Below are 15,129 nucleotides of genomic sequence, written 5' to 3'. Positions count from 1 at the left end.
GTGTTATGTTTGTTGGACTAATGTTTGAAAAAATGGCATCTTGCTTCTGAATTCTACCTTAAAGTAATATTTGAGTTGCCTTAGACCATTAGTTCTCAAAGTGGGTTCCTAGGCCAGAAGCATCAACATTACCTGGGAGCTTAGGAGACATGCAATTCTTGAGCCTTACTTCAGACCTAGGCAAAGACAAACTCTGGGGATCAAGTATAGCAGTACGTATTTTAGCCAGCCTTTGAGTGACTGATATGCACAGGAGCATTTCAGAGCCACTGCCTTAGACCGAGATAGCCACCTATCCAACCCTAGTTTCCATGGTATTTACACACATTACAAATGAAATAATACAAGTCTACAATATTTGGAAACTTCCTATTTTAACTTGTCTATACCTTGGTTTCCTTAACAATAAAGAAAGAATAATTTCTAACACACAAGATCAATGAGAGGATTAAATAAAATGATAAATAGCATGAACCTCCAACATCTGGTACACCAAATATTCATGTTAGCCACTGTTCTAAGTTCATCTTCAAAGATTTTTTTTTTTATGTGTATAAGAGTTCGCCTGCATGTACTTATGCAGACTATAACATTCTGTGTCTGGTACCCACAAAGGCCAGAAGAGACCATCAGATCATCTCCTGGAACTGGAATATGAGCTGAGATGTGGGTGCCAGAAAATGAATGCAGGTCCTATGTAAGAGCAGCAAGTATTCATAACTGCTGTGGCACCATTCCAGCCTCCTGGGTTTTGTTTTGTTTTGAAAGCACATATCTTCATTCCTTTAAATCTTCTAAGTATCTATCTAAAGTAAAAAATACTCAAATATATCTTTTTACCAGTTGAAGTCTTTGAGATCTCATAAGACACCACACCACAATAAAAATTAGAGTATACATTTCAGTAGTTAGCGTAACTAAAATGTTCATCTCCTCTGACTGATAACACACCAACAAGCACTCTCAGGAACTAGTAGACATGCAATAGGGAGTTACAAACTGAGCTGACAGGTTACCTCCTACTTTTAAGTCCTGGAGGTTGCCATTATATTGTGAACAGTGGAAGAAAAGTCTAGCTTGCCGTTCGGAACACTGGATAAACCCATAAGAGGTCAACAGTTTTTCAATAACCCCAGTTTCCCGCAGTGCTGCTGAAGTACCATTGGGGTACCCATTGTGTCCATTGTTGTGGAGAAGGTTTGGATCAAAGCTCATCTGTTTCAAAAAGAAAACAAAACAAAAAACCACTCAATATACATAGATCTGTTCATAATTTCTAGAGCATACTTAATCTGATTAACAGATGTTTTTATCTTTGTTAGAGAAAGGCAAAGAAAATGAAGTTAAAATAGACTTTTTTTTAAAAAAAGTTGATTTATAGACATTTACTACTGAAATACTTAGTTAACATCTCAGAAGAAACTATTATTTTAAGTAATTGCTGTCACTTGAAGAATTTTCACTCACAAAACCAAATAATTCCTGCAGCTTAATACTAAGGTAAAACAATGATATTAACTTTAACATTAACTTAAAATTACTGAAACAATTACAGAACAAAAATAATCAATATAAAAAAAACTGGTTACCTAGAACTACCAGTTTTGTTAACACCTATGTTTGTATTTAAGTAGATATATTCACACTATTTTAGAAAGCCATGCAGGCTGAATTCATAAAGTTAGTAGAGATTAACACAATAAACTTTCAATACTTAATTCAAACAAACAAACAAACAAACAAAAACAAACTATGGCACAATGAATGCTCAAGTCCTTTAAAAAAATAAAAAACTGAAAATTTTGAGTCAAAAACTCTAATACAAAACTCCCAGCCAAAAAGAGTTGTCTAGCCCGGCAGTTGGTGGTGCACGCCTTTAATCCCAACACTCTGGGAGGCAGAGCCAGGCGGATCTCTGCAAGTTGGAGGCCAGTCTGGTTTACAGAGTGAGATCCAGGACAAGCACCAAAACTACAGAGAAACCGTGTCTTGAAGGAAAAAAAAAAAAAAAAAAAAAGGAGTTGTCTAACAATGTTTAGTTAATTCCTAAGAACATTCAAGACCTTTTCCCTGCTAAAAAACCAAGCAGTACCCAGACAATCATGACATCTCTAAATAATGTCATTCTATGATCAATTCTAAGATCTGATAAAGCAAAAGAAACATTCTTCAGTAAAAAAACGAAGCTAATACAATACAATACAACACAATGGAATCTGTTTAGGACAAATATTATTACCTTGGGTATTTCATAGATCATAAAAGTGAATTATTTTGTAAATTTAAAAGAATTGTAAAATGGAAAAAGCATCTAGTAAAGGCTGAGTAGTTTACCACACAACCACCATCTCCAAATCTTCTAAAAAGTCCCTTTCACTGAAATTATGACATAAGCATTTTCATTTTCTTAAAACATAGGCAACTACTAAAAGGATATATATCTTCAGGAGCAAAATCCTTTATGTGAATGATGAGCAGTTTTCCTGCATGTACGTCTGTGTACCACATACTGCCTGCTGTCCATGAAGGCCCGAGCGAGCACTGAGTCACAGACAGTGGGGTACTAGGAATCAAACCTGGGTCCTCTGGCAGAGCAGCCAGCACTCTTTACCAATGAACCATCTTTCCAGCCTCAAGGACCAAAATTCTTGAAAGATAAACAGTTAAGCTGGGTCTTGCTGGTGTACAACTTTAGTCCCAGCACTCAGGAGGCAAGAACAGGTGGATCTCTTGAGGTCCAGGACAGTTAGGACTACAGAGAAACCTTGTCTCAAAAATACAAAAAGAAACAGTTAAATGAATGGGATACTCAAAATATGCAAACCAAAGCACAGTTGTTAGTAATTAATCTGTTTCCATTGTTCTGAACTGTATTAATTTTCACAAAGTCTATAAAAACAATATACTATGCACATTTTACCAATTAGAAAACAATCACTTGCCAAAATCCACTGTTAGATGACTCAACTATGGGCTTTAAGCTCTCTCCAACTAAAGCCACTTGGTAATTTAATTAAAACACAAGAATCAGACTGAGTGGAGATAAGGATCTGAAACCCTCCACTTCCAACAAGATCTAAGCAAGCAATATCGATGCTTCGGTCTCTTAGACTTTCTTTGGGCAGCAAGGTCCTAAACTCCTAAAATTATCTTTCAAAATCCAAAGTGAAAGAATTGACTAGAAAGTTATACAGTCTGCAGGTACTTCAGCTAGACCATGCAGCCTCATAAGCCATGCTGAACACAATGCAAGACAAACTAAATTACCCCTTTCCTGACTTACAGATCTCTGATATGTGGGGGTCCGCTTTTGTTTTTTTGTCCCAGATGAGGTAGAAGATGAAGACAAGGGTAAAGAGAGTGAAGGAGGGGCTGCAGGAGTGGGTTGATGATCTGATGATAAGGTAAATATGTTCTCCATATCAAATAGCTGTGGCAACATAGCATAATGTTTACGAGTATAATCAGTAAATGAGGGTCAAACTGAAAAGTATTCTCAGATACATTAAACAATCATTATCCTGTGTTATAATTTTTTTAAATGTCATAAGAACACTCTAGAGGCAGCCGGGCGGTGGTGGCCCAAGCCTTTAATCCCAGCACTTGGGAAGCAGAGGCAGTCTAGGTCGGGGCCAACCTGGTCTACAGAGTGAGTTCCAGGACAGCCAGGGCTACACAGAGAAACCCTGTGTCAAAAATCAAAAACAAAAAACTCTAGTGGCTAAGCCAAAATTCTTCTCAATTCTAATCCAATGGGAAATAGAATAAAAATACTACAATTTCATTTTTGCTGAAATAAAAATTAGTTCCTATAAGTATTACTGTGTATTTACATGTCAGCTTTCACTAAGCTGATATATCATGTCAGAGAGTTAAATTTCCCAGATAATGCCAATATTCTGAGAGTTAAAGTACAACTCAGTAGGTTGAGGGTCAAGTCCTATTTCCTTACACATTTGCTCTCAGCACACTACACACTGAGTTATGTAGGCAGCTCTGCAGCAGGGTATGTTCTGCAGATGCTATATGGAAGGGAAAGTTAAGTGCAAGCACAGCCCACGGGAGTCGACACTTCTACTCCCAGTGCTAGCTAGTCAACCTATTATCAAAGACATGACTACTTAATGAGATCTAATGACTTAGGTCAGGCTTATATTAGCCACAATAAAACACACTGCATATATAATGTCCCTGATGTATCAATTCAAAATAGGGTGAAGGTTAAAACAAAACAAAGAAAAAAAAAGCCAAGCATGGTGATTCATGTGTACAACCCTAACATCTGAGAGCCCAAAGCAGGAAGAGTATTGAGTTGAAGGCCTGCATGGACTACAGCGAAAGCCTGTCTTACAAAAGGTAAAATAGCACAGAAACAGTCCTCCAAAACAGTGATTCTCAACCTGTGGGTCACACCCCCTTGGGAGGGGTCAACAATCCTTTAACATGGGCCACCTAAGACCACTGGAAAACAGATATTTACAATTCATAAAAGTAGCAAAATTGCAGTTATGAAGTAGTAATGAAAATTTTATAGTGGGGGTCACTACAACATGAGGAACTATATTAAAGGGCTGCAGCATTAGGAAGGTTGAGAACCACTGCTCCAACACAAAACAAATACTTAAACCAAGCATGGTAGCACATGCTTTTAATCCAACACTTAGGAAGCAAGACCAAAAAATTTAGAAACAAAAGAGAATCAAATAAAAACTCCCCTACAAAAAGTATACAGACCATACTTATCTAATGAAGATGACATGAATCTGTATAAACAGGTAACCTACTTCCATAATACTGCTCATTTTTATTATATACACTCTTCCAAAACAACTATAGTATAATAATGCAATCCATAAATAGTTTCACCGGCTTCTTACTCACATGTTATACAATCAAAATAATTTGAGGACCATTATTTTAGGCTGACTTAGATCATGAATTTCAAAGTCCTATTTTTTTAATGTTTAGACCTTAGTCTTACTACATGGATTTTTAAATGAAAAGACAGACAAACCCATGTGATAAGAAACATAAAACCCAGAAAACTGTAAGCCTAACCCATCATCACCATTCATTTTCAACTTTCCATTCCTACCACACAGCAAGCACTCTGTAGGTAGCAAGAATGACTACTTTCTCACCAAAGAAAAATAAACCAGAATCTGAAAAGACAGACACTAGCATTTCCTTCCAAAACTTAACTCAGGAACAAGATACTGGAATCCAGGCTACACTGCTCTTTGGTCTTCTCTCTAAATCTCCACTGACCTATGCTCTTTTCTGTAGCCTTTAACCACTTTAGGTACTGTTTTATCCTTCACAGGAAAAGACAGATACTACTCAACTTTCTTTCCCTTTTTTTTTTTTTTTTTAACCAGAGCCTCATAATATAGTTCTAGTTGGCTTTGTACTATGTAGCCCAAGCTAGACTTGAAATAGCAATCTGCCGGGCAGTGGTGGCTCACGCCTTTAATCCCAGCACTCAGGAGGCAGTGGCAGGTGTCTCTCAGTGAGTCTGAGGCCAGCGTGGGCTACCGAGTGAGTTCCATGAAAAAGGAGCAAACTACACAGAGAAACCCTGTCTCGAAAAACAAAAAACAACAACAAAAAAAAGAAATAGCAATCTTCCCACCTTAACCTTTTGACTGCTTAGACTACAACTTTGGGAAGGTATTTTATGTTTTCAAAGAACTCTAATTGGATTAGTAATTTTGAAAAACTATATAACTTTTTATGTAATTATAACTCATTTGTTCACCAACATTGCCAAAACCCTTTTTCCAGCACCTGGAAAGAGGAGACAGGAGGATCTTTGAGTTCAAAGTCAACCTGGTCTACATAGCTAATTTTGCAAAAGGTCATGACCATGACAGACAGACAGACACAAAGGACACACTAATAAAATGAAATATTCAATAAAACCCTCAGAAGTCACTACTTATGTAATGCAAAATGCTCAGAAAAAAATGGAAAAGAAAAAAAAACAAACCTAAAGGGGTGGAGGGGAACATCACAATTCCTGGATTTGTCATCAATTTTAAAAAACCCAAAAGACCGCTGATTTTATATATGTAAAGTTCCATAGTCAGGAAAATATGCAGTTAATTTCATAGTGATATTAAAGAATTTAAGTAAATCTGTAGAATTAAATTACCAGAACATGACTCTGAGAACTATGACTTTTTGTTCAGATAAATCGATGGAGTCTAATCAGTGGATGGCATGAGTATAGATAGATACTCACTTGTTTTCAGCTATTAAAAGGTTCTACAACCAATAAACAAATCAATGAATTTTGAAGACTTTGACAAAATTTGAGCTTTGTCAATGATTTAAAAATCCTCCATCTTAAGTACTGGTGCTTCTTCCAAAAAAACAAACAAACAAACAAACAAAAAAAACAAAAAAACAAACTTCACTGAATAGGTAGTTCCCTGAAAATCACAATGTTTTGAGCTAGGAGGTGGTAGTGCACGCCTTTAACCTCAGCACTCGGGAGGCAGAGACAGGTAAATCTCTGAGTTTGAGGGCAGCCTGGTCTACAATGCGAGATCCAGAACAGTTAGGGTAACAGTGAAGAAAAACCCTGTCTTTGAAAACCAAAACCTGCTTGGCGGTGGTGGCGCACGCCTGTAATCCCAGCAATCCCAGCACTCGGGAGGCTGAGGCAGGTGGATCTCTGTGAGTTCGAGGCCAGCCTGGTCTACAAAGCAAGTTCCAGGACAGGCTCTAAAGCTACAGAGAAACCCTGTCTCGAAAAACCAAAAAGAAAAAAAGAGTATGTAAATCAGATGTGGTGGCACATACCTTTAATCTCAGCACTAAGGGGCAAAGGCAGATGATCTGTGAGGTCAGCTGGGCCTACACAAGCAGGTGTCAAGGTCAGGCAGGAGGAATAGCATAGAGCTAGGTGTGATGATACATGACTGCCATCTCAGCACTTGGGAGATGGATGCAGTAGGATCAGGAATTTAAGGCCATCCTGAGCTACATATTCACTCTGTAATTAGTCTGAGCTACATGAGGCTTTGTACAAAAAAATGTTTATGCTGTAATAAAAAAAAAATTATACGGGAACTGGAAAGCTGTCCCAGTGGTTAAGAGCACTTGTTGCTCTTGCAGAGGACCCATGTTCAATTTCTGCTCCCACATGTCAGCTCAAAACCATCTGTAACTCTAGTTCCAGAATCCTCTTATCTTCTCACATACCAGGAACACATGTGGTACAGCACAGACACATATACATGCAAACCTCTTGAACATAAAATAAATAAAAGATCCCACAAATGAAGAGCTAAAAACTAGCAAAAATGAAAAGAAAATCCAATTCTTACTCAATGGCTCACACTTTTGAAACATTTTTATTTTTTGCATGAGTGTTTGACTGCATCTATATGTATACCATTTGAGTGCCTAGTACTGGAGGAAGCCATAAGAAGCTTTAGGATGTCCTAAAACTAGATGATTGTTGTTAACCACCGTATGGATGTTTGGGACTGAATCTGGGTCCTCCGCTAGAGCAGCAAGTGCTCTTAACTGTGCCATGGCTCATCACACTCTCAACTCCCCGCTGGCCTATTCATTTAACCAGGACCTAAGTGCTTACAATACCAGCACTGATCTAGGTTCTATTCATATAGATTAGGATCTCAGTTACACTTAATTTTCCAGAGATTTCCTCAAATGTAAAGTCAGAGCTTAAGTGATTTCATGGAGGGGTTGGGGATTTAGCTCAGTGGTAGAGTGCTTGCCTAGCAAGCGCAAGGGCCAGGGTTCGATCCTCAGCTCCAAAAAAAAAAAAAAAAAAAAAAAAAAAAAGAGCTGGAGAGATTGTTTGGTGGGTAAGAGCACCGACAGTTCTTCCAGAGGACCCAGGTTCAATTCCTGGCATCCATAACAGTACTGTCAACTCCAATTCCAGGGGACCTGACACCCTCATACAGATAAACATGCAGGAAAAACACCAATGCATATAAAATATAAGTTCTAGTCATTATAATTTTATGCCATTAACGCCTGTAAGTATATGTTTGTGATCTAGTCTGCTTGAACAATTCCATTCTATAAGTTATTTCCCTCAAAGCCAGTTCTAAAAAGGATAGTTCTGTATGCCTAAAGTAAACATCTCTTCATTTAACTTCCACTGTTCCTTTCAGCAGGGTTTCATGTAGGCCAGCCAAAGGCAGACTGAAATAAGTCACTGAGGATCTCTCTAACTCCTCAATCTTTCTGCCTCAGCCTCCTAAGCCTAGACGTACAGATGTGTGTTTTCTCTACTGATTTTAAGTAACTACTACTAAAATATATTTCACTATTTTTATAGTACTTTAATTAATATAGAACAATGATTATTTCTCTGTTAGGTGCATTAAAGTTTTAGCAACTGTGTCACTTAAAACACATGTCCTTCATACAATCTCTCAACAAACCACATCAGGGAAATCAGGTTTTTCCTTTTAGTACCTCTAGTATAGATTTAGTCCAAAACAAAACAAACAATAACAAAATACACAGCAAAACCCCTGTAACCAGTGCATGCCTGTAGATCAAGGACTTGGGAGGTGGAGGCAGGAGGTCATCCTCACTAGTTGGAGATCAGCCTGGGCTACATGAGACCCTGTCATAAAACAATAAAACCAACCAAATAAATTATAATGTTTGGGTACCTGTGGAGTCAATGAGAGAGCACTGGATCACTATGAGCCTAGCACCTAAAGTGGACACTAGGACTCAAAGGGTCCTCTGGAAGTAGCTGCAAACAGCCTTAACCTCTAAGCCTTTAGTACCCTTTGTTGGTTAACCTGTTTCAATTTACAAAGCTTAAATCGTTAAAGTCTGTACTCTTTTATTGTTCTAAATTCATAACCATCTCAGGATGCTGGGATGGTTCAGGGTGCTGCTTCACATAAAAAGCTTAGATTAAGTGTCTAGTTAGCACAACTGCTCATTATTAGGTCTTTAAGAAAAATAGGCACAAGAGAATCTGGAAGCTGGTTGGTTACCTCGCCTTTACAATAAAAAAAAAATTCAGACTCTTAAATTTCTTGGTAAACTGTTACGTTTCTCCATATAACTAGTGTAACATCAGTTTTCCAATGTCCTTGCTGATGTTCCTAGGTTATCACTAGTAAGGGAGAAAAAGGCACTGTTGTGCTGACTTTGAAAACATGCCCTTTAGTTTCAGGTAACATTTATTTTATTGTTATGCCCCTAGCAGTTAGCAAGTTACCCTGTCATCTCAGCCATTAAAAGCATTTATTTTCTCTTGATATTGCTATTATCTTGAATATGAAAATTATCTTCAGAAAAAAACAAAACAGGATTTCCTATATTTGTTTTTCTTTTGTCATCTTTAGAGGTTTGGGGGTTTTTTTTGTTTGTTTTGTTTTTTGTTTTTCAAGACAGGGTTTCTCTGTAGCTTTGGAGCCTGTCCTGGACTAGCTCTGTAGACCAGGCTGGCCTCAAACTCGCAGAGATCCACCTGCCTCTGCCTCCCAGTGCTGGGATTACAGGTGTACGCCACCACCGCCCGGCTTTAGAGGGTTTTAATGAAACAATTCAAATGAATTCATGTGTACTTTCACTTGCCCTCCAATCTCTTCCCAAGCCTTTGTTTTTTGCTATCTACCTATATTTACTCATTCCTATAAATTAATAAAGTGAGTCCCAGGACAGCCAGGGCTATAGAGAAACCCTGTCTAGAAAAACCAAACCACACCACACCACAAAAATTCACTAGGGGTTCCAAAGTATAATCACATATATGTCTGAAAATGAATAGTCACACCCATTGTTTCACTGTATACTAATCTAAAAATGAAAAACTAACACTCAAGGGTTATCACATTAGCAAATGTTTCCTTAACCACACTTTTATTCATCTAAGCATTTTACAATCATAACATGCTTTACAGCCAGTGTCTTCTACCTCAGTTGTATCTTGCTTGCTAATGTACGCATATAGCTCTATTTTCAGATAGTGGGGAGTACACAGGGTATATTCACCCATGTACTGAAAATGTTCATGTAGCAATATTCAGAATACAGAGATTAGATCAAGCTGTAGCAAATGAAATATTTAATTTACATCCATCTCTGTAATTCACATCAGTGAAATAAATGGGAAAATGGAAAACAAGTACTTCACACAACTGCCCTGCATCCTTAAGACACAGTCTTGCTGTTACCCCATGCTGTCTTCCATTTGTGGGATGAGGTCCTGCCTCAGTCCACCAAGAAACCGAGACTAGAAAGAAGCACACGTACTTCCCAACCTCTTCCTTTAGCTTGTAAGAAGCTTCAGTTTGTGGTAGGCCAATAAATAGAACAGCCTATACTTACTCTTAAAATCAGGTGAGGAAGAAAAAGACAGAAGTCATGCTAGAACAAATATCTTAAAATTGGTTATGGAGATAAATTTATCACTAGAGTAGTTATCAATTAAGAAACAATACAGGAGTTGGGTGTTGGGACATACCTTTAATCACAGCACTCAGGAGGCAGAGGTAGGCAGATCTCTGTGAGTTCAAGGCCAGCCTGGTCTCCAGAGCAAATTAAAGGATAGCCAGGGCTACACAGAGAAACCCTGTGAAGGGAGGGAGGAAGGGAGGGAGGGAGGGAAAAGAAAAGAAAACAATGCTGGGTGGTGGCGCATGCCTTTAATCCCAACACTTGGGAGGCAGAACCAGGTGGACTCTCTGTGAGTTCAAGGCCAGCCTGGTCTACAAAGTGAGATAGGACAGGCACCAAACAACACAGAGAAACCCTGTCTCGGAAAAAAGAAAAAGAAAATGAAACAACATGGGGGTAGTAGTTGGTGGTGGTAGCTAAGAGAACTTACTTGCTACTCTTGCTAAGGACCTAGGAACCCAAGTTCCAGGGGATCCAATGTCTCTTCTGACCTCTGAAGGACCTTGCAAAAGCACATAGCACAAAAACATACACCCAGAGACACACCTAGAGACACACCTAGAGACACACACGCACGCACTAAATAAAAAGCAATGCTCATCCACTATAGGCCTGTGTGCTTCTTGAAATAAGACAAACTATTTCCATTCAATTTCATTTGCCACATTTTAAAATATAGTTGTTAACTTTTTGAAATCACCTTCCTCTTGTTCCTTTCTAGTGCTTGTATTGCTGTTCTTTAAGGTTCTCTTCACAGTATTTCCTCTTTATACCACTTATAACCTAATAATTCCCTTCTCAATTCCAAGACTTTACGTTTTAGGAAATCTAGAAACTAAAAAGACAAATTGCTCTTTATAACCCTAATAATTTTCTCAATAACTCTTTAACATCCCATACTAGTAGTCTTGCCTTTTCTTTTTTTCTTTTTTTTTTCTTTTATTTTCTTTTCTTTTTATTTTTTTTATTTTTCAAGACAGTGTTTCTTCTGTGTAGCCTTGGCTGTCCTAGAACTTGGTCTGGAGACCAGGCTGGCCTTGAACTCAGAGATCCACCTGCCTCTGCCTCCTGAGTGCTGGGATCAAAGAAAGGCACGCCGCCGCCGCCGCCGCCGCCACCACCACCTGGCCTTTAGCATTGACTTCTGATTACAAACAAACTGTAAATCCCAATTTCAACAAGCTCTGACACAAACTTCGTATCTCAGTGAATGACAAATTTTCTTTCTAGTTTGGACCATTGCATGGACTAAGTTGGTTCTCCCTAGGCTTATCTTCACATTGAACCTGTTACAAGACCCTGACTATTAGAACCCCATGGTCTGCCTGTTTCTCCATCAATACAGACAAACCTTTGTCTTAACTGTCTGTTCTTTGATCTCAGCAGATCTTCTCATCTTAAAATTATCTCTCAAATGAATATAAAGGAATCAAGCCATCTTACCTTTGAAAAACAAAATCCATTAAAACTGCTAATAACCATCCCATGGCTCTCATATAGAATAGAGCCAATATACTCTGTCCACAACCTGGCTCCAAAAAGCTTCCCTGTCCAGTTACTCTAAATACCGCTTAAAACTCTCTAGTCTCTCTGTAACTGGACTGTTCAATACAGTCCCAGGTTCCCCATCTGAGAACTGTTATTTCTGTACTCTAGCAGGACGACCTTTTCCTCTTGACAAAGTGCTGCTTTTTCTACACACCTCCCCTCTGAGAACTGTCTCATATTCTCAGCATTTAGTACCTTTTCTTTTAGTCTACATTTAACAGTAATATTTTGTAATAAAAACTTAATTCACTACCAGACTCCAGCACTAGCAATACATAACAATACAGTAAGGATGTGAACCATCCATCCATATACCATGCCCAGCTTATACATTCTTAACCAATGAAAATACAAAACCTACCTCGCAGTGATAATCAAATATTGCACTTTCAGTAGTATTTGCTGACTTTTCTTTTGCAGCACAAGTTCCAAAGGATGAAAGTTGCTAGTATTTAGGAAAAAAAAAAAAAATACAGAGAGCGAGAGGAAATGATCTATCAAGCTAATAAAGAATACAACTGCTGCTGCACCGGGCAATCTCACAGTACAGCACTGAAGAAAACAAAGACTACTAGCAGCGTTGGGAAGTGCTCTTTCAAAGCTGTTGAGTAGGCACAAACTTCTTGTTTCAGATCAAGTGTTGTGTCTTCAACTTGTGTACTCTTCTTTGGTGTTGCTGGTTGTTCCGGGTCTGTTCCTTGCCTGATCTGAACTTGAAGCAGCAGTTTCAGGTGGTAAAGTCTGTTCCGTTACACTTCATACTGGAAGCAGACACAAAGACAAACTATAGCTAGTAAAGAACCAGGGGCAAAGGGTTGGAGGCTTAGAATCACTGTCCTGTGATGCAGGTAACTTGGGAAGCACTCACTCTTGGAGAGGTCAAGTGAGGACTGCCTACATCCTCTGCCAAGACCCCCAAATTATTCCAAAGTCCTGCTGACTCCCACCCCCAATCACCTGCAAGTCACACAATATATTATTCAGCTGGGACAAGCATCTTAAAGAAACCAACAGTATGTTACATTTTGTGGAAAACATAAAATAACTCCCCATTGCTGTTTACACTAGAGAAAACTAGAATACAGGACACAAATTTCAGCTGCTAGGCTGGCTGCTGCATGTCACATACTATCCTAGAAATCACACTCCTTTCACCACTGTACCAGTGGCAAAGCTACACGGTGAACAGAGACAACTAAGATAGGGAATCTGATTAGGACCTGAAAAACTATGGAAATAAAACAACTAAGTACCCTATGCATAAATATTACCTAAGACAAGTCTGAATAACTATGGAATTCTAAGTTCTTTGAAAATAGAACATTGTAGTATTATGTGATTTATCTTAATGTCATTATTGTGTATGTAAAATGTGTGAATATGCAATCATGCACATGTAGATATTGAATGTTTTTTTTTTTGGGGGGGGGTCAGTTGTGATTTAACTCAGTACCTTTACTCACTGTGCCATCTTGCTGGATATCATGGGATTTTTTTTTATTTTTATCTTTTTTATTTTATTTAATTAATTAATTTATTTTTAGAGACAAGATTTCTCTGAGGAGCCCTGGCTGTTCTGAAACTCTGATCTGTGGACCAGGCTGACCTCAAACTCACAGACATCCACCTGCCTGTGCCTCCAAAATGCTGGGATTAAAGGTGTAGGCCACCACTGCCTGGCCCTCATGGGATTTTAAAAAATCTTGCTTCAAGTCAAGTTCTCTTGGATGGATGGGCAATAACAAGTGTGGCATTTTTCAGAGGAACTGAACAAGTCAGCCTGGATAGAAGAGAGGGCTGGTGATAGTGGGAAGACAGATACACTGTGACGCAAGCACTGTGGCACATTTGTGTGCCACCCATAAACACACATATAATGCAATGAAAAATTGTTATAAGCTATTGAAATGGTTTAGCGTGTAAAGGTTCTTTTCCACCAAGATCCCCAGGACCCATGTGATTGAAGAGAGCTGACTTGGCAAGCTGTCCTCTGATATCCACACAACTGAGTACTTGGACACAGATAAATTCAAATACAGCCGGGCGGTGGTGGCGCACGGCTTTAATCCCAGCACTCGGGAGGCAGAGAGACAGGAGGATCTTTGTGAGTTCGAGGCCAGCCTGGTCTACAGAGGGAGTTCCAGGACAGGCTCCAAAGCTACAGAAAATCCCTGTCCCAAAAGACAAAAACAAAAAACAAACAAACAAAAAAAATCAAATACAAAGAAAACAAATGTAAAAACAATGTCTTATTTTCCTACCCTGCCTAGGCTGGTCTTGAATTCTTGACCAAGGAATTCTCCCATCTCACCTCCCAAGTAGCTGGTAACATAGGTGCACGTCAAATGTGGCAACTGTTTGATGGTTTGCTGAGTAAAAGTGTTTTATTTGGTGCGTTCAATCCCTGGGACCCATATAAAGGTGAATGGAAATGGAGGTGGTGGCAGTGGTGGCCCACGCCTTTAATCCCAGCACTTAGAAGGCAGAGGCAGGTGGATCATTTGAGTTCAGCCTGGTCTACAGATCAAGTTCCAGGACAGCCAGAGCAACACAGAACCCTATCTCGAAAAACAAAACCAAAAAGTGGATGGATCCAGGACAGGCACCAAAGCTACACAGAGAAATTCTGTCTCAAAAAAACCAAAAAGTCCCTTTTCTCTTTCTGCTCTCTTCCCTCCACAAGGTCTGTCTCTCCCCCACCCCACCCCCGTCCGTGTCTGTCTGTCTGTCTCTCCCCCTCCTTTCTCTCCCAATAAAGCTCTAGAAAGGTAAAACAAAGAAAAAAAAAAAAAAAAAAAAAAAAAAAACACCACAAAACAAAAAGTGGATGAAGCAAAAAAAAAAAAAATCCATGAAGTTTGGGCTGGAGAGATGGCTCAGAAGTTTAGAGCACAGGCTGCTCTTCCAGAGGTCCTGAGCTCAATTCCCAGGAACCACATGGCAGCTCACAGCCATCTGTAATGAGTTCTGGTGCCCTCTTCTGCAGGCAGAACATTCTGTACATAGTAAATAAATAAATCTTTAAAAAAAAAAAAAAAAAAATCCATGAAGTTTGTCTTCTGACCTCCACACCTAATCAAACAATAATTAAGAAAAAAAAGAATGACTATAAGGTGACCTAGATGTGGTGGGACATGGCCACAAATTCCAGGACAGTCAGGACTATAGAGA

The 15,129-nt window shown here is 38.9% G+C and overlaps 1 protein-coding gene across 4 annotated transcripts in view; it reads right to left on the bottom strand.

Annotated features, from left to right (window-relative positions):
• Csde1 (cold shock domain containing E1) overlaps positions 1-15,129 on the bottom strand; it is a 41,935-nt gene that overhangs the window by 18,676 nt on the left and 8,130 nt on the right. For 2 of the 4 annotated variants that reach the window (XM_036189802.1, XM_036189803.1), the window contains exons 2-4: positions 12,320-12,719; positions 3,284-3,430; positions 1,017-1,215 (exon numbers count right to left, since the gene is read on the bottom strand). In XM_036189802.1, the coding sequence (XP_036045695.1) occupies positions 1,017-1,215; positions 3,284-3,421 (337 nt within the window). In that variant the 5' untranslated portion in view covers positions 3,422-3,430; positions 12,320-12,719. The remainder of the gene's footprint in view (positions 1-1,016; positions 1,216-3,283; positions 3,431-12,319; positions 12,720-15,129) is intronic. The other 2 variants (XM_036189804.1, XM_036189805.1) reach the window with 1 other exon arrangement.

The sequence above is a fragment of the Onychomys torridus genome, chromosome 6 (assembly GCF_903995425.1).
Source record: "Onychomys torridus chromosome 6, mOncTor1.1, whole genome shotgun sequence".
Lineage (NCBI taxonomy): Eukaryota > Metazoa > Chordata > Mammalia > Rodentia > Cricetidae > Onychomys > Onychomys torridus.
Note: the sequence above shows the minus strand (reverse complement) of the source record. Positions and strands in the feature narration are given on the sequence as shown.